Here is an 18,866-nt window from a genome sequence, read left to right as displayed (position 1 = left end):
AAGCTCTAATAAAGTTATTACCTTTTCTGACCATCACTTCTTCACACTCTTCTTCTTTATCATCATCGTCGTCTTCCAAGTCCACCTCCTCTTCTGCTTCTTCTGAGCCTTTCCTCACTTCCAGTGGTTTTTCTTTTGATTTGAGCCGGCCTGGTTTAGATTGTAGAGTGCCGTTCATTTCCATGGTTCTGATGATGCTCTTTGTGACACTTTTTGAAGGTACTGAATTGAGCATTGTTCCAAATCCTGTGTGGCAAAACCAAATTTACAGTTCGACCCAAAAACTCCTGGGTCAGTGCTCGCTTATGAGTGCAAGAACATATTTTGTGTTTGTCTACTAGTTTAGGTTCAGCTAATAAAGCAGTGAATAAAATGTTTTATGCAAGTCGTGCAACAGCGTTTATAACAGGTGCTAAAAGCATCTGAGCTTTGCCAGCAGACAAATTCTAAACTACATCACGAGACAGAAACAAACCCTTTAAGGATTTGCACCCGGATCTACTTGCCTTCAAGTTGCCTAGCAAACTTTGTCAAACGGGCTGAGCACATGACAAGAGGCAAATTATAAAACATTAAATGCCACATTTTTACATCACAACAAAGGTTAATGAGTGGCGGAACAGATGCGCTAGTGATACCTGTGCTCAGATCTGATATGTCAGCAATCTTTTTCTTCTCGTCAACCAGCTCGTAGAACGGCCCAAGGACCCGTAAGAGCTCCTCCACCTCGTCTGTCATGGGCATCCCCTCCAGGATCTACACATCATAAATAGCAGCAAATCCAATGTGTCCAGCATAAAAGCAGCACAATAATAGAAGATTATTAAAACAAGTGGTTGATTATCAGCCTGGGCTCGACCAATTATTGGCCTGGCCAGTTATCTGCACCGGTTATTGTTGCAGGTAATCAGTGACCCCTAATTAAATTCAAAAAGCAACCATAACATTATTAAAAAGCCCACTTTTTATTAAGAAGGCAAGCACTACAGTCAACAACTACAACTTCATATAAGTTAATACTACTAAACTATCGCCAAGAAATGTGACTGAAAGGCAAACTGTTTGGATCATAGATTGTTTTTTTTAATTATTCACCAAAGGAGGTTTAAAAAAGACCTTGCAATAAAAGTAATAAAACATTTTCAAAATCTGGTACTGGGAATCAAAAACCAGTTGAGAATAAGTTCAAAATTTTTCAATCCATCAGAAATTCTATGTCAGATTTGACCAATTCCTTGTCAATGCTAGCATGTTTTTGTGACGACTCCATGTTGAATGTTCAAGCATCATTATGTCAGATGTAACATCATGACTTCAAACTCTGCATGTAGCAACTATGAAAACAGCTGCATCGCTCCTCTTTGGTCTCCTTCACAAATACCTCCATAAGCTTCAGTTGGTTCAGAACTGAGCTGCCCGTATCATCACCAGAACCACCTCCATTCACCACATAACTCCGGTCCTGCAACAACTTCACTGGCTCCAGGTTAAATTCTACATCAAATTCAAAATTCTCTTGTTAAGATTCAAGATCACCCACAACCGTGCACCTCCATATCTGTCTGACCTCCTCCATGTGGCCCCTCCCTCTCGCATCCTCAGATCTTCCTCCACTCACTTGACCACCCCGCCTGTCTCACCACTGTGGGGTGCAGGGCATTCTGCTCCCCAGCTCTGCAACTCATTACCTGTCCTCAGAAATATAAACTCTCTCCCACTTTTCAAATCGAAACTCAAAACCCATGTGACTGCTTTTTCTATCTGACCAATTGCACTGCCTAATTTTAGTGTTTTTTTTTTGTTTTTTAAACTTCTTATGTATATTTGTTTTTACTCATGTGCAGTGTCCTTGAGTGATGAGAAAGGCACCTATAAATAAGATACATTATTATCCAGATTAAACCTCTGCAGGTCTTCATTGTTCTGTACAGAAAATTGATCAGGATTCAACAAGGGAATCGAAAAATAAGACCGACAGGAAGAACTGATGGCTCTAATGACAGCATTTACTTTGTCTAGATAATCTTGGGAAATCCAAATTACAGGTGGATTTGACCTTCTGATCCAGTCCATCCAACACCATATCCAGCAGGTCTAGGAGGATGGACTGATGCACCATCCAGCAAACTACTGTGCCACTTTGGGAAACTGGCATACAACCGGTTCAACCCCACCAACCTGCCGCAGGTGGTCATTTGATTACAATCAAGCATGCATGTACCTAGACCAGTACCACACCCAAAATAAGTCAGACTGTCATCAAAACTTTCGTGTGCACATTTTCAACAAGCATTAAATTTATAACATAACAGCTGTGAACCCTAGTGTAGCTAAAAATTATCGTTGCTTTAATAGAGGTGTAAAGAATTAAACAATAAATTGCAATAGTGGCTGCTATATACTGTGATCATACTGTATCCTGTCTTAAAATAAAAAAGGATTAATCATAGAATAATACCAGCTTCATTTCTTCAACATAGGCTGCCATCGCTTCTTCTTTTGACATGTTTCCAAGAGAATTCCATGCATCCCTGAGCAGTGAGGAAAAACAACGCATGGCAACATTAACATATCAAGTGTAAATCAACACAAATCAAACACCTACTTTGTGCAAATGTCCTACTTCAAACTTAATCTGGGCATATTCCCACACTCAACTTTGTCATTACCATTTTACTGAATACTTCTTCGTTTAAAGCAAACTGGACAAGGTGTTTGGCCAAGAGGGCAAAAGCTACATCCCAGACACTAACTTCACAAATAACATAATATGATACAAAATAGAAGACATTTTACTTCATCTGGTCATGAACAGTGAAAACAAACAATGTCTATAAATCCAACTGCAGAATTCCACCAGGAATGTGGTATTCCGTTTGACTTTTGGAAAGCAGTTCATCAAAACATCAGAGATAACTGAATATATAAGTTAATACCTGTGATTCCAAAGAGAAACACAAACATTTTGCTGAACACTTATACTTTAATATATATTACATTTCTGTTACCATTTTGCTTTGCCAACTGCATCCCAGAATCCTGGTCGGGATATATTGCACGAACCCAAAGTGGCTTGTTTATAGTAACTGTAGAATTTGAGCATCATGTCATTGGAAGGTTGGAAAGGGCCTGTGGGGCAGAATACACACACACACACACACACACACACACACACACACACACACACACACACACACACACACACACACACACACACACACACACACACACACAGAGAGAGCAATATTATTCAATTAGCCAAGATAAACAAATTAAAATAATCCAAGTTATTATTCTTCCAGATTTCTTCTGGATTTTCAATGTAAAAATAAAAATTAGAACTGCAAATAATAATTACTGGGTATTTGCTATTTAGTAATTTATTCAATGAAAAGTCTCTGGGGAAAAAGTTTCCAAAATTAAAACATTACCAGTTTTGCTGAACTTTATCCACCTTAGCATCTAATACAACCCCTGGCAAAAATTATGGAATCACCGGCCTCGGAGGATGTTCATTCAGTTGTTTAATTTTGTAGAAAAAAAGCAGATCACAGACATGACACAAAACTAAAGTCATTTCAAATGGCAACTTTCTGGCTTTAAGAAACACTATAAGAAATCAAGAAAAAAAAAAGATTGTGGCAGTCAGTAACAGTTACTTTTTTAGACCAAGCAGAGGAAAAAAATATGGAATCACTCAATTCTGAGGAAAAAATTATGGAATCACCCTGTAAATTTTCATCCCCAAAACTAACACCTGCATCATATCAGATCTGCTCGTTAGTCTGCATCTAAAAAGGAGTGAACACACCTTGGAGAGCTGTTGCACCAAGTGGACTGACATGAATCATGGCTCTAACACGAGAGATGTCAATTGAAACAAAGGAGAGGATTATCAAACTCTTAAAAGAGAGTAAATCATCACGCAATGTTGCAAAAGATGTTGGTTGTTCACAGTCAGCTGTGTCTAAACTCTGTACCAAATACAAACAACATGGGAAGGTTGTTAAAGGCAAACATACTGGTAGACCAAGGAAGACATCAAAGCATCAAGACAGAAAACTTAAAGCAATATGTCTCAAAAATCGAAAAATGTACAACAAAACAAATGAGGAACGAATGGGAGGAAACTGGAGTCAACGTCTGTGACCGAACTGTAAGAAACCGCCTAAAGGAAATGGGATTTACATACAGAAAAGCTAAACGAAAGGCATCATTAAAAACTAAACAGAAAAAAACAAGGTTACAATGGGCTAAGGAAAAGCAATTGTGGACTGTGGATGACTGGATGAAAGTCATATTCAGTGATGAATCTTTCCAATGAGATTTATAAAGATGACTGCCTGAAGAGAACATGTAAATTTCCACAGTCATTGATGATATGGGGCTGCATGTCAGGTAAAGGCACTGGGGAGATGGCTGTCATTACATCATCAATAAATGCACAAGTTTATGTTGATATTTTGGACAATTGAAAGGATGTTTGGGGATGGTGAAATCATTTTTCAAGATGATAATGCATCTTGCCATAGAGCAAAAACTGCAAAAACATTCCTTGCAAAAAGACACATAGGGTCAATGTCATGGCATAGGGTCAATGTCAATGAGCAGATCTGATTTGATGCAGGTGTTAATTTGGGGGATGAAAATTTACAGGGTGATTCCATAATTTTTTCCTCAGAATTGAGTGATTCCATATTTTTTCCCTCTGCTTGGTCTAAAAAAGTAACCGTTACTGACTGCCACAATCTTTTTTTCTTGATTTCTTATAGTGTTTCCTAAAGCCAGAAAGTTGCCATTTGAAATGACTTTAGTTTTGTGTCATGTCTGTGATCTGCTTTTTTTCTACAAAATTAAACAACTGAATGAACATCCTCCGAGGCCGGTGATTCCATAATTTTTGCCAGGGGTTGTATATGCTTGAAATTCATAGAAAGTAGTTTAAGACAGTCTGTTTGGGCTGTAAAAGATTAAGACTGAAGGTACACTGAGGTGTTAACATCAAGCCAGAACTTTAACTCAGAGAGAAAGATGACATTTAAAGCACATTCATTTTGTCTACCTTTTACACTTATGTTTTGGGATTCAGTGACTAAAATCCCAGTTCTATACACCAAATTTAAATCTGAAACAGCAGAAGACTAGAGCCTGACCGACTTACACAAATGCAAGGGAGTAAAATTTTTTTTTTTTTAAACAATACCAATATATACATTCCCAACATGTTATCAAACTCTGAAGACAAAGAAATGTAACTGAGGCTTGATTTTTGTTTAACAGTTTAAACATGAACTTTAATATAAATAACTATAAATACAAGCAACCTTTGTACTTCACACTGTCTTCGGTCACTTAGCATTTATAAAACAGATTTCTCGTCTACTTTGGCCCCACCTAGCTGACAGAATAGCGACCACTGGCCTCTTGTCGCTGTGAAATGCCCACTGATTGAAAATTAATAGCTGCTGGCTGCTTTGTCTTGCTCTCTTGTAGTGAACGTGACAAAGGAGTGATGGGGATCCCAGCCATGCTTGACAGCATTGGAAACAATCACAGAGCCGTATATGAGCACTACAGTCCGCAGTTGCAATGGTACCTACTTATCACAAATGTTCCTTCATTGAGAGCGAGCTGCCATTTTCACACTGGGCAAAAATATTGACAAAGTGCCCGGATGTGAAATGTTTCCGTGTACATTTTCAATGCAGATTTAAATACGCGAGTGAACACACATGGCAAAAACTTTGCAAAATGTGTGTTAAAATATGGTTCTTACATGGATACTGAGCCAGTAAAATTAATATACGTGGTGTGTCCATAAAGTAACGTTCCTTTTTATTTTTTTTTTAAAACTATATGGATTTCATTCATATGTTTTTACGTCAGACATGCTTGAACCCTCGTGCGCATGCGTGAATTTTTCCACGCCTGTCGGTGACGTCATTCGCCTGTGAGCATGCCTTGTGGAAGGAGTGGTCCCGCCCCCTCGTCGGATTTTCATTGTCTGGAAATGGCGGAATGAAAAGGACTTTTTTCCATCAGAATTTTTTCAGAAGCTGTTAGAGACTGGCACCTGGAAACCATTCGAAAAAGTTATCTGACTTTTGGTGAAAATTTTACGGGCTTCACAGAGAATAAGGACTTTAACTACAGCTTTAAGGACCCCTTTAAGGACGGTCAGTGCGCTGCGCTCCGAGCTGCGACGTCGCGGCACAAACCACTGGATCATTTCTAAGCTGATGGCTCTGTGGATACGAGACCGTCGTGTGCTCTTTCTCTGGTTATCACAAGAGCTGGATATCAGCCATTTTCCGGCAGATTTCACTTTTAACAAGAGATTTTGTCATGGAAAGCCACGCGGAGGCTTTGCGCGTCACGACCGATTCGCTGATGAAGCAAGACAAAGGAACACCTCCGTTTCGGAGTGTTAGAGGACAAGTTTGGACATGTCCAGCTCGCCACAAGTTCTCTTATACTCACTCGACTGGTAAGCACTGAAAGCCAAGATAAGCATGTCCAAACTTGTCCTCTGGCACTCCGAAACGGAGGTGTTCCTTTGTCTCGCTTCATCAGCGAATCGGTCGTGACGCGCGAAGCCTCCGCGCGGCTTTCCATGACAAAATCTCTTGTTAAAAGTGAAATCTGACGGAAAATGGCTGATGTCCAGCTCTTGTGATAACCAGAGAAAGAGCACACGACGGTCTCGTATCCACAGAGCCATCAGCTTAGAAATGATCCAGTGGTTTGTGCCGCGACGTTGCAGCTCGGAGCGCGGCGCACCGACCGTCCTTAAAGCTGTAGTTAAAGTCCTTCTTCTCTGTGAAGCCTGTAAAATTTTCACCAAAAGCCAGATAACTTTTTCGAATGGTTTCCAGGTGCCAGTCTCTAACAGCTTCTGAAAAAATTCTGATGGAAAAAAAGTCCTTTTCATTCCGCCATTTCCAGACAACGAAAATCCGACGAGGGGGCGGGACCACTCCTTCCACAAGGCATGCTCACAGGCGAATGACGTCACCGACAGGCGTGGAAAAACTCACGCATGCGCACGAGGGTTCAAGCATGTCTGACATAAAAACATATGAATAAAATCCATATAGTTTTTAAAAAAAAAATAAAAAGGACCGTTACTTTATGGACAGACCACGTACATTAAATTATGTAAGGAATGTATTAGACTTGTCACTCACTCATTCCGAAATGTTAGTGTTCAAGGTTTACACGGATCTGATCTGTTCCAGCTTCAATCAATTCCTTTGCAGTTGATCATTCATGAGTCACATTGTATTCCAGGCACTGCCAGTAAATATCAAGGTACAGAAGTTGAAGTTGAACATGTCATAATCCAAACAAATCAAGCCACCTTGACACTTGCATGAATTTGATCCCCGCACTACAGCGCAATTCATCATGTCAACGCGATGACCCGCTTTTGTCCCGCTTGACGCCATGGTCAATAAAATTATTTCGTAACTGATGACGCATTTGAGCTCAGAACTTGACTGAAATTTGATCACCAGGTTAGTCGCAATGTTTCTGTGAAGGCTCTCAGTTGTCCAGGTGGTTTCCATAGTAGAGAAGCTTGAATCTTCAACTGGACTGGGTTGCTTGACGCGAGGATGTTTTGCTTCAAATCGCAGAAGCTTCCTCAGCTAAAATTCTTGCTCTCATCACCAGGTTAGTTCAGTTGTGAAAAACAACTTTTTTTTTTTTTCATTTTTGGATTTTATGTAACACACGACTGGATTACTATAATTCATTGTATTTTGGCCTGGACCAGTCACTCCTGCGCCGTCTGCAGCTGGTACAAAATGTAGCTGTCCCTCTCCTTACTGGCAAATGCAAGCGTGACCACATATCCCCTGTCCTAGCTTCGTTGCACTGGCTTTGGATTGTTTTTAAGAATCGATTTAAAAATTTATTATTGGTTTTTAAAACTCTCAATGGCCTACCCCCCGTACTTGACTGAGCTCCTTCGTGTCTACGCCCCTGCCACAGCATTGCGATCCGTGAATCAACTGCTACTGGTCACCCCAAAAATGAGGCTAAAAACTAAAGGTGATAAAGCCTTTGTGTCAGCGTCCCCGTGAACACCTTGCCCTGGCACGGCCACTCTGCAGGATCGATCGAGGTTTTGAAATCTTTTCTAAAGACTAACCTCTTCTCCCTGACTTTGAATCAAGTTTAAGTGGGCTTCTGGCAAAAATTTAATTTAAATTAATTTTAATAGCACTAGCTGTGTTATGTATTTTATTATTATTTATTTATTGCAATTGCTGCATTTTATTGATTAGCTTGTTTTAATGTGGTCTAATTTTTGTAACATGCATGAAACATTTGGAAATTTGACTAATGCTTCTAGTTTAGGACTACAGGTTTGTGTACGTAGTTGGAGAATCTTGCACATGCATATGTCCCAGGGATCTGTTCTTGAACACTTCAAATTTACATGGAACAAAGACAATGAATTGAGTATTTCTGGCAAAAAGCCTGCTGTGTTTTCAGCACCTGATGTTCTGTATGAGCCCGTTGACAGCTGTGAAACATTAGTGAACTCAGGGCAGGTGTTCACTGTGCAGCCTGGAAAGCGGATTAAACCTTTTAAACCAGATCAAGCTGCTGCACAGAGCTCGACTGAAGGTCTAATACCTGCCTAGCTAGCAGGCCTTGCAAACACAGTCACTTGCAGAAGAAGAAGAAAAAAAAGGCTTTCAGGGTTGACAGTAGTCAGAGTGGACAGACTGACACTCGTGTCGTGACTCACCGTCCGCCGGTAAACTCTTGATCACTTTGACCGCTGCTTCGAACCTCCGCTCGGTCAGACGTTTCTCATCTTCCAAATCCATCATCTTAAAAATCAGACGATCAACACAAAACTTATAAGCACCACTGCGATGAGAACACCATAAACTGTCACATCAACTCGCACGACGGCGAATATTTAGTGTATTGTTGACAGCAGCAGCAGCGTCAATGCGGCTAAAGCTAAAGTTTACAGTTGTGACGACGAGCAGGAGGCGGAGCCAAGAACCTATATGTAGGACACACGATTTACTACGCGACACCAACAAAACTAACCACATATTTACGATAAATACAAACAATACCTGCAAAACGTCTCCGAAAACTGCCCGAACAGATGACACTCACCGTTAAATTCACGGGCCTGCCCCTCTGTGACTTGTTTTCACCCCGCGACTAGACGCCATGCACAGCGACAACCACTGATGTACACTTGAATTTGTAGTTTTCTACAGGATGTTTTTTTCATACAAGTGCCGCGATCTTCCTTTTCAGTACAGTAACGTACGATTCAAGATGATTGAGTGACTTTTAAGGGGAAAACAAATAAAGAATTACAAACAAAAAAATAAAATAAAAAAAGTAACGTTCAAATGGTTAACAGTAATTTACGTTTGCTACTGTTCGCAATAAAACTACATATCCCAGCGTCCTTAGCTTCCCGAGTTTGGCTGTGGTGAGAGAGGTTGTCGGGAAGACAAAAGAAGAGCTCCCACTCTGTCTTTTGCTCAACATACCACTGCTCCGTGTCTTTTTTACTAAGTCCTAATTCACATTTTCAGAGACATTCACAATTATGAGATGGTGTTCTAATGAATGTACATTGATTCGGAATTACAAGGCAGCAAGTAATAATTATATCTGAAATAAAAAGTTTTAAATACTAGATTGGCATAATTGCCTGTGCAGGGGCGATCTAGATCCAGGTGAAAGAGTGGCGGTGTGACTTGTGTTAGGCACCCGTGCATAATAATGTTAATCACAAATTATTATTATTATTATTATTATTATTATTATTATTATTATTATTATTATTATTATTATTATTATTATTATTGTTGTTGTTGTTATTATTATTATTATCAGTAGTAGTATTTAATATAAAAAGTGGCAGTATCATCCATTACATGCCAACAAGAGTCATCATAACATTCATTGAATCATGTGGAATACGTAGAATACATTATTTAAGAATAATAATAATAATAAAAAATGTCGATTTTATGTACTTATGTCGATGATGGTCCATTCTTTTGCATGACATGAATGCCCCCTGGCGGCGATTGCGTGACTTAACGTAATGAATTATGTACATAACGCAGTCGCCACCAGGGGGCATTTCAAGGATGTGGAATGTTTGGTTTCACTCTGGGTTTGGTTTCACTTCACTGATGCATCTCAAAAACAAAATAAAAAATAGAATATCTTGAAACATTTCAAATTTTTTTGTCAGGTATTTCACAAAGTAAAACTTTGATATACCCTACACTCATTACAGATAAACTAAATTGTTTCAATAATATTTTTTAATTTTAATTTTGACAGTTATGGCCAACAGGTCCAAAAAATAAATAAATAAATAAAAAAAAAGGACATTTCAAAAAATTACAACATTTCATAAAATCAATCCAAAACAAAAGTATATTCATGTATGCACTCAGTGCTTGGTTTGAGATCGTTTTGCATGAACTGCTGTACTCTTTTTTTGGGGGGGGGGGGGGGGGATACGTAAATTACCTGAATGTGCAGTAAGATTTTTCAAAGTGAAGTTGTAACTTTTTTTGATAGCAGATTATCAATCCTATTGCTCAGATTACGCTAATGTTAGCCTCTTAGCATCACATAGAGCATTGATTTCCACTAGATGCAGCCTGTGAGCTGTTGCCAGCAGCCGCCATCTTTCTTAGCGTTATTCCGTGTTGTCAGGCATCAGATTAAATAGAAATCTACGCGCTGACTTAAAGTTGGGTTAAAGTGATCTGAAAATGCTGTTTTGTGCAGCGTTCAGGTGCAGCGACAAGCTGACAAAAGACTGTCAGCTGGTTGAATGAAGGTTAAATAAATAAAAAAAATAATAATAATAATAATAAATTGTGGAGTGAGCTTTCATAAGTGTGTATTATATGTAATATAAATGATGTGGGGAAATGACTGAAATTTCTGAAAAAGGTTCAATCTGTATTCTGTATAGTAGTTACTTCAGCTGTACTACCTGAATGCTTTGTCATGATAAATATCTCACCATTTATTTAGCAATTCAACTAGAAGTCTCGGTTTAATAAGTCTCAATTTGTCCCTTTTTAATTAGCCTCTGGTTTTTTGTTCACATCAGGTTTTCCATCCTGTGATATTCTGTCAGCGCAAATTCATAGAATGGAAATGCTTTTTCTCTCAATTTGGTGGGTCACATCGACAGTCACTTTCACATTGTATAGTCTACTAATATACACGAATGAGATTAATTTTTCTATAATATACTGAACATTCCAGCACCCTGTAGTGTTTTCAGATTTTTTCAATTTGGACCAGAAATTATTGACTCATCTTACTTTCACCCTGGCTGGCGTGGCCGTTTCATTTTATTTATTTATTTATTTTATTTGATATTTTCGTGGAGAAGTGCCACGTAAAAGCGGCGCAGCAGGTGGGTGAGCAGTCTTTAATATTAATATCTTTAATATGATGTGATCACGTGAAGCTCTTACTTTCACCCCTGATTATTTCCCATCTTTAACTTAACTTCATAATGAAATTAATTAAGGATCCGAACAAACTGATATTATTTTCCTATTTGGACTGGGATGAACGGATTCATCCTCTTCTGTATTTGTTTTGACAAATAGTGGCTGTACAAATGTGCAACTGAGTTTGAATAATACAGATTTATGGTGAAACTCTCTTGAAAACATTGATCATGCCCACATTGATTTCTGTTTATGTCTGGTTGCTAAATGCTAACCAAGATGGCGGCGCTCTGGCAACAGCCAGCCAATGAGTGGACCGCCCGATCCTCCATCTAGTGAGTAAATCCTCCATCTAGTAGTGCTGGACTGACAGACACCCTCTCTACTTTTAAGATTAGGCTTAAAACTTTCCTTTTTGCTAAAGCTTATAGTTAGGGCTGGATCAGGTGACCCTGAACATCCCTTAGTTATGCTGCTATAGACTTAGACTGCTGGGGGGTTCCCATGATGCACTGAGTGTTTCTTTCTCTTTTTGCTCTGTATGCACCACTCTGCATTTAATCATTAGTGATTGATCTCTGCTCCCCTCCACAGCATGTCTTTTTCCTGGTTCTCTCCCTCAGCCCCAACCAGTCCCAGCAGAAGACTGCCCCTCCCTGAGCCTGGTTCTGCTGGAGGTTTCTTCCTGTTAAAAGGGAGTTTTTCCTTCCCACTGTCGCCAAGTGCTTGCTCACAGGGGGTCGTTTTGACCGTTGGGGTTTTTACGTAATTATTGTATGGCCTTGCCTTACAATATAAAGTGCCTTGGGGCAACTGTTTGTTGTGATTTGGCGCTATATAAATAAAACTGATTGAAATTGATTGATTGATTAAATAGAAATCGATGCACTAGAGAGTTTTCATGCTAACATTAGCCTGTTAATATTGAATTGTCACATCTGTTAGTGTAATTTTATGTGACACTAATGACTCTTCAAGACACGTTAAGGATGAAATCCATTGCGAATTGTTGCTTTAAAGTGCTCCTTGACCAAGTCCTCAGACTCCACATGTATTTTTTAAAGCACATTATAAATCCTGTTGCTCACTGTTAATTTCTTTCACCTGGTTCTTATTGTAATACTGTCCCATCAGCATGATGCTTCGTGAGGCCAAAGAAGACTTGACAGACGGCATTTATATCCACTTCAGAACCGACGGAAGTCTGTTTAACTTGCGGCGCCTTCTGTCCTATACTAAGATCACAGAACAGCTAATCATGGAGCTGCTCTTCGCAGATGATTGCGCCCTCATCGCCCATACGGAGCAAGCCTTGCAGCACATCATCAACTGTTTTGCTGAAGCAGCAAGAGCCTTCGGCCTCACCATCAGCCTGAGAAAGACAGAAGTGCTATATCAACCGGTCCTCCATACAGCATATACCCCACCCCAGATCAACATCGAGGGTACCAGCCTGAATGCAGTAGAGCACTTCACGTATCTCGGTAGTGTTATCTCAAACGACGCATCTGTCGCCAAGGACCTAGACAGTTGCCTTGCCAAGGCCAGCAGTTCTTTTGGTCGCCTCTCCAAGAAAGTCTGGCAGAATCATGCACTGCACCTTTCTACAAAAGTGCAGGTCTACAGAGCCATTGTGGTCCCTACCCTCCTGTATGCAGTTGAAACCTGGGTTCTATATCACCAGCAGATCAGATTACTGGAACGCTTTCATCAGCGTTGTCTCCGAAACATCCTCAGGATCAAGTGGCAGGACTACGTATCAAATGAGGACATCCTTACCAGAGCCAAATTGCCCAGCATGGAGTCTATTATACTCAAACAACAGCTTTGTTGGGCAGGTCACGTAGCCAGGATGGATGATACACGCTTGCCGAAATTAATTCTCTTTGGCGAGCTCAAGGAAGGGAGACGAAACCAAGGGGCCCCCAAAAAGCGCTACAAGGACCAGCTGAAGAAGCAGCTCTCCCTTGCAGGCATTCAGCATCAGTCATGGCAGCATCTAGCTACAGATAGACTTAGCTGGCGTTCCAGTATCAAATCCGCCAGTCTGAAGTTCGAGGCAGAAAGAAGTGAGGCCTCACGCCAGAAGCGTCAAAGGCAGAAAGAGTGGGCAGCAGCACAAGCCCAGCCTACTCAAGTGTTCATTTGCCTCAAGTGTAACAGGTCTTGTGCATCCCGCATCGGACTTTTTAGCCACCAGAGGGCTTGTAGAAAATTAACTTAAAAGAAAAAAAAAAAAAAGGCCTTCCCACTATCCTCGCAAGCGAGGAAACTGCCAGACTGTCTCTTACAAAGTGCAAAGTCAAACTGTTTCTCAATTTGATTTTATTCAAAGTCACAGTGAAAAATAGGCCTGGATTCTGAAGAAATTCTCTCTTGCAGGAGATCCATCCATTCAGAACCCTGAACAAAGGACTAATTTTTTTTAATTTATTTTTTTTATAAAAACACAGCATGGGTGTGATAAAGGATAAATAAATAAAGATAAATTTAAGCGCCTTGGGGCAACTGTTTGTTGTGATTTGGCGCTATATAATAAAATTGATTGATTGATTGAAAGGCAGAATTTATTTCACAAAGTCCTTCCCTTATTGGTCCCCGTGGGCATTAGAGCGAGTAACTTGAATCTCTTTGTTCTAAGTCGTAAAACCAATTCAACCCAGTTTGACATGCACATTTAAACAAATAACATACTCACAAAGGAGGCACTCATCTCATGCTAATGTTAGTCCATTAGCATCACATTATGTGACGCTAGTGATTCTGTGTAGGCTCTCAGTTGTCCAGGTGGTTTCCATAGTAGAGAAGCTTGAATCTTTGACTGGACTGGGTTTCTTGACGCGAGGACGTTTCGCTTCAAATTGCAGAAGCTTTCTCAGCTAAAATTCTTGCTCTGGTAGTCTGACTTCTGTCTTGACTCTTGTAGAGAAGAATACACAGAAGCCACAAAAGCTGGAGTTTTAAACCTAACCAGACCCCTCCTACCGAGAGGCTGACTGCTATAGGCTGGTGACTAAACAATAGCTCTAATTAGCACCTATTGTGCTCTAGTAAGCACCCTCCTAATGACAGGGCAGCTGTCCCTCCTAATGATGGGACGGAAGCCTCTCCTGATGGCTCCCTTGACGACTCTCCTGATGACGTGAATGACTCATTACCATGAACAAAAGACTGAAACTGCTTTGACCTGAGTACCCCATTGTAAACAGGGGACAAAGTGTGTCTCAGACCCCTCCCCGGTTAAGGCTGGGTTTCAAACGTTTCACAAAGAATGCCTCCTTGGCCCCTCTCTCAAACCATTTCTTCTCTCTGGCTAATATTTTAACTTCCTTGTCCTCAAACATGTGGTTAGTGTCTTTAAGGTGGAGATGAACCGCAGACTGAGGTCCACTGGTGCCCTCTCTGCGGTGCTGGTATAGCCTTTTGTGTAAAGGTTGCTTAGTCTCACTTATGTAGTGTTCATTACAGTTTTCCTGACATCTGATAGAATACACTACATTGCTCTGTTTGTAACTAGGGATTTTAGCTGAGGAAGCTGAGGAAGCTTCTGCGATTTGAAGTGAAACGTCCTCGCGTCAAGCAACCCAGTCCAGTCGAAGATTCAAACTTCTCTACTATGTGATGCTAGTGAGTTTTCACACTAACATTAGCTCATTAATCTTGCGTTATGTCACACCGCTCTCTCAGGATCTCAGCCACCACACGCAGTTTTTTAAAAGCACATTATAAATCCCATTGCTCACAATAGAGGCGCTCGGCTCTTGCTAATGTTATGTGTAATGTCAGAACCTTGACAATGAACCTAGCGACAAGATAATTATACTATACAAATGGTGACTGGTTTATTGGGCAGCATAATGGAATGTCACCCCGAGGGACCATTGTCGCCTGAGGCCGAAAACCAGTCACCATTTGTTTTATTATACATCTGTGTAGTTAATAAATTCATTTAATTAATTTAATTTAATTTAATTAGCTTATAATGTGCCAAATCACAGCAAGAGCCATCTCAAGGCGCCTTACATAAAACAAGTCAACATAAAATTGAATAAATAATTAAAAATGAATAAAAAAAAATTCAAATACATAAATAAAAACAGAAGTAAATGAATAAAACAAATAAAAATAAAAACTATTCATAAGAAAGAGAATAAAAATAGGTTTTGAGTCTTGACTTAAAAATGTCCATGGACTCAGACTGCCTCACGGTCGCAGGAAGACTGTTCCACAGGGTGGGTGCATGATACGAAAAGGCTCTTTGATCTGCTGACTTCTTCTTCACTCTGTGAACACAGAGAAGTCCCGCATCCTGCGACCGCAAAGCCCGGGCCAGCACACAGAGTTCCACCAGATCAGCCAGATAAGATGGCGCCAGTCCATGAAGAACCTTATAAGTCAATAGCAAAACCTTAAAATCTGCTCTCACAGAGACAGGGAGCCAGTGCAAAGATGCCAAAATGGGTGTGATATGTTCAGACCTTCTGCTACGTGTCAGAAGTCTGGTGGCAGTGTTCTGAACCAGCTGAAGACCCCTAATGTTGGACTGTGGTAACCCTGAAAATAGAACATTACAATAATCTAGTCTAGAAGACACAAAAGCATGAATCAGGGTCTCAGCATCAGCCATGGACAGGATGGGGCGGATCCTCTCTATATTTCTCAGATGGAAAAAAGCAGTCCTAGTAACATCCCTGATGTGGAGGTCAAAAGACAACGTGGGATCAAAAATTACCCCAAGGTTCCTCATTTTGTCCGTATGATGTATGACACACAAACCCAGGCTGAGCGCCAGCTGGTCAAACTGATGCCGATGTCTCGCTGGACCAAGAACCATCATTTCAGTTTTATCAAAGTTTAAAAGTAGGAAGTTACTAGACATCCAACTTCTCACTGATAGAAGACAGTCCTCCAAGGATTTTATGGGAGTGAAATTTTCCCGCAGTTATCGGCATGTACAACTGAGTATCATCAGCATAACAATGAAAGGCAATCCTAAAACTCCGCAGTATAAGCCCAAGGGGTGCCAAATACAGGGAGAGAAGCAAGGGGCCTAAAACAGATCCCTGTGGAACCCCAAATCTCATGTCAGCAAGGTCAGAGGTAGTGCCATTATACAAGACACATTGAGACACGATACAAGACATGACTGGACAGATATGACGTCAACCAGGCAAGGGCACTTCCAGTAATCCCCAAAAAATTCTCCAACCTATTGAGCAAAATATGATGATCCATGGTATCAAACGCAGCACTGAGATCTAACAACACCAAAACCGTAGTGGTGTCTGAGTCCATTGCTCACAGAAGATCATTCACAACTTGAGTGAGCGCTGTCTCTGTGGAATGATATTTCCTAAAAGCAGACTGCAGCGGCCCAAAAAGATCATTCTCAGTAAGATAGTCTACGAGCTGCCGTGAAACCACCTTTTCTAAAATTTTGAAGCAGAATGATAGATTTGAAATCGACCTGTAATTTTTCAATACACTAGGGTCAAGATTAGATTTCTTAAGTAATGGTTTAATCACTGCTGATTTAAAACATTTCAGAACAGATCCAGAGGTTAATGACAGATTAATAATTTCCAGCACAGTCGGCCCAAGAGTGGGCCACAGGTCCTTAAACAATTTTGTTGGTATGGGATCAAATAAACAGGTTGTGCTTTTTGTAGACACCACAAGTTTCGTCAGCACGCCCAATGAAATACTATTCTGTCAATCTAGGTAACACCTCAATGGTAGCACCCACCTCCATAGCAGGTTTTAATGGCTGAGCCGAGGCATGCTGAGATATGCTCAGCCTAATATCTTCTATTTTCTTCTCAAAATAATCCAAGAAATCCTGTGCTGAAAAGGGAGAACGACTAACATGTGGCTGCCCGTGAATAAGAAATGCTACCATGTCAAACAAGAACTTTGAGTTATGTTTATGTTATGTTTATCTTTACAATTGTGTTAAAAAATTGCTAAGTCATTTTTTATTCTTTTTATTTTTGGTTATTTTTACTAGAAACAAATAATTAATTTAAATTTGCTAGAAACAAATAATTTAAATTTCATTCATACATAAAAATTTCTACATTGTTGCCCTGTTATGACAAAATCCGTCCACAATCACTCTTAATGTTGCCCGAAATGGTGCAGAATCAGTCAATAATGTGGCTATTGTTAACTTTGGATGATTTATTGTGAAAAGTATTGCAATTATTACACATGAATCAGCCAATCAGAACAAAGGATTTCAGTCAGATGTATAATAAAAGATATTATATGAAGAGTAAACTTGTGCCAAATCAACATGTAGTTCATCATTGGATCTGCTGTGGTGACCCAGAGTGAAAAAAAAACAAGGGAGCAGCTGAAGGGAATTACTTTTTATAACATGCTGGAGGGATGATATTTCCCAGATGGATTGGGAACACCGTGGGATCTCCCAGGAACTAGGGCATGGCTAAGTATTGGGAAGTGTGGGTAGAGCTGCATACCTGCCAATATTTCAATACGGGTGTCCTGCATTCACGGGGTGGCCGTGCGCACCAACAGGGTGAAGCATAACTAGGTGGGTCTGGGGGGGTGCCTGGAACCACACATCCCTGGCACGAATGAGCATCCCACACACACTCATGCAGGATGCGGGACACAGGGGTAAATACTGGGACTGTCCTGTGCAATGCTGGATGATTGGCAACTCTGGAGCTGCTTGGTCTACTGCCACTGCGACTCAGACCCGGATAAGTGGTAGATTTGACTAAAATAAGCAAACAGCACTGCAACAGATTGACAGCATTTATTATGAACTACAACTGGACTGAAGGACTTTGGAATAGAGGTAGGCGGATCGATCCTAATATCGATAATATCGATACCAACGCTGGTATTGATATTGAACAATCCTCATTTAAAAAGATCGATACTCAAGCTTTTTTTCCCTCTCCCGCACGCACTGAGTGCTGCGCACGCGGATTCAACAAAGTCTCCTCTCTGTCTGTAAGAGCAGCGCTGCGCTGTGTCAAACAACATGGAGCAGCGCACCCTTGTATTGTGGTTTGTCAGCCCTCTACCTCAGGAGATTTTGTTTTAAGTTGTGTTGAGTGATCATTTTTTAACCAAAAATGTTGATTGTGCTAATAAAGTATTTTGTTGTCACGTACAATGTCTGGCGAAATTCTATCCTAGGTCTTTTGGATGCTTTGGATCTATGAAGCTTAAAAAAGAAAACATATTGGTATCGATATCGGCGATACTGGCCTGTATTTACTTAGTATCGGATCAATACCAAAATTCCCGGTATCAGCCCACCTCTACTTTGGAACATGTGCCTCAGTATTTTCCAATAATTGCATAGTAATATATGCAGATTGACAACCAAATTTATTGAATGTACCA

General features: G+C 40.3%; 1 protein-coding gene and 1 long non-coding RNA gene across 3 annotated transcripts in view; one reads left to right on the top strand and one right to left on the bottom strand.

Annotated features, from left to right (window-relative positions):
• The window catches only part of acbd5a (acyl-CoA binding domain containing 5a), a 35,826-nt gene that overhangs the window by 16,758 nt on the left and 202 nt on the right, over positions 1 to 18,866 (bottom strand). The window contains exons 1-6 of one of the 2 annotated variants that reach the window (XM_034166520.1): positions 9,148 to 9,279; positions 8,762 to 8,846; positions 3,009 to 3,129; positions 2,459 to 2,531; positions 639 to 756; positions 22 to 246 (exon numbers count right to left, since the gene is read on the bottom strand). In XM_034166520.1, the coding sequence (XP_034022411.1) occupies positions 22 to 246; positions 639 to 756; positions 2,459 to 2,531; positions 3,009 to 3,129; positions 8,762 to 8,846 (622 nt within the window). In that variant the 5' untranslated portion in view covers positions 9,148 to 9,279. Of the gene's footprint in view, positions 1 to 21; positions 247 to 638; positions 757 to 2,458; positions 2,532 to 3,008; positions 3,130 to 8,761; positions 8,847 to 9,147; positions 9,280 to 18,866 lie in introns of those variants that run through there. The other variant, XM_034166529.1, reaches the window with a different exon arrangement.
• LOC117506889 lies at positions 7,217 to 17,948 on the top strand. The gene is made up of 3 exons (XR_004559569.1): positions 7,217 to 7,299; positions 8,557 to 8,561; positions 17,937 to 17,948. It is a non-coding gene; the product is annotated as an uncharacterized LOC117506889 (long non-coding RNA).

Source organism: Thalassophryne amazonica, chromosome 1, assembly GCF_902500255.1.
Source record: "Thalassophryne amazonica chromosome 1, fThaAma1.1, whole genome shotgun sequence".
In the NCBI taxonomy this organism is placed as follows: Eukaryota; Metazoa; Chordata; class Actinopteri; order Batrachoidiformes; family Batrachoididae; genus Thalassophryne; species Thalassophryne amazonica.
Note: the sequence above shows the minus strand (reverse complement) of the source record. Positions and strands in the feature narration are given on the sequence as shown.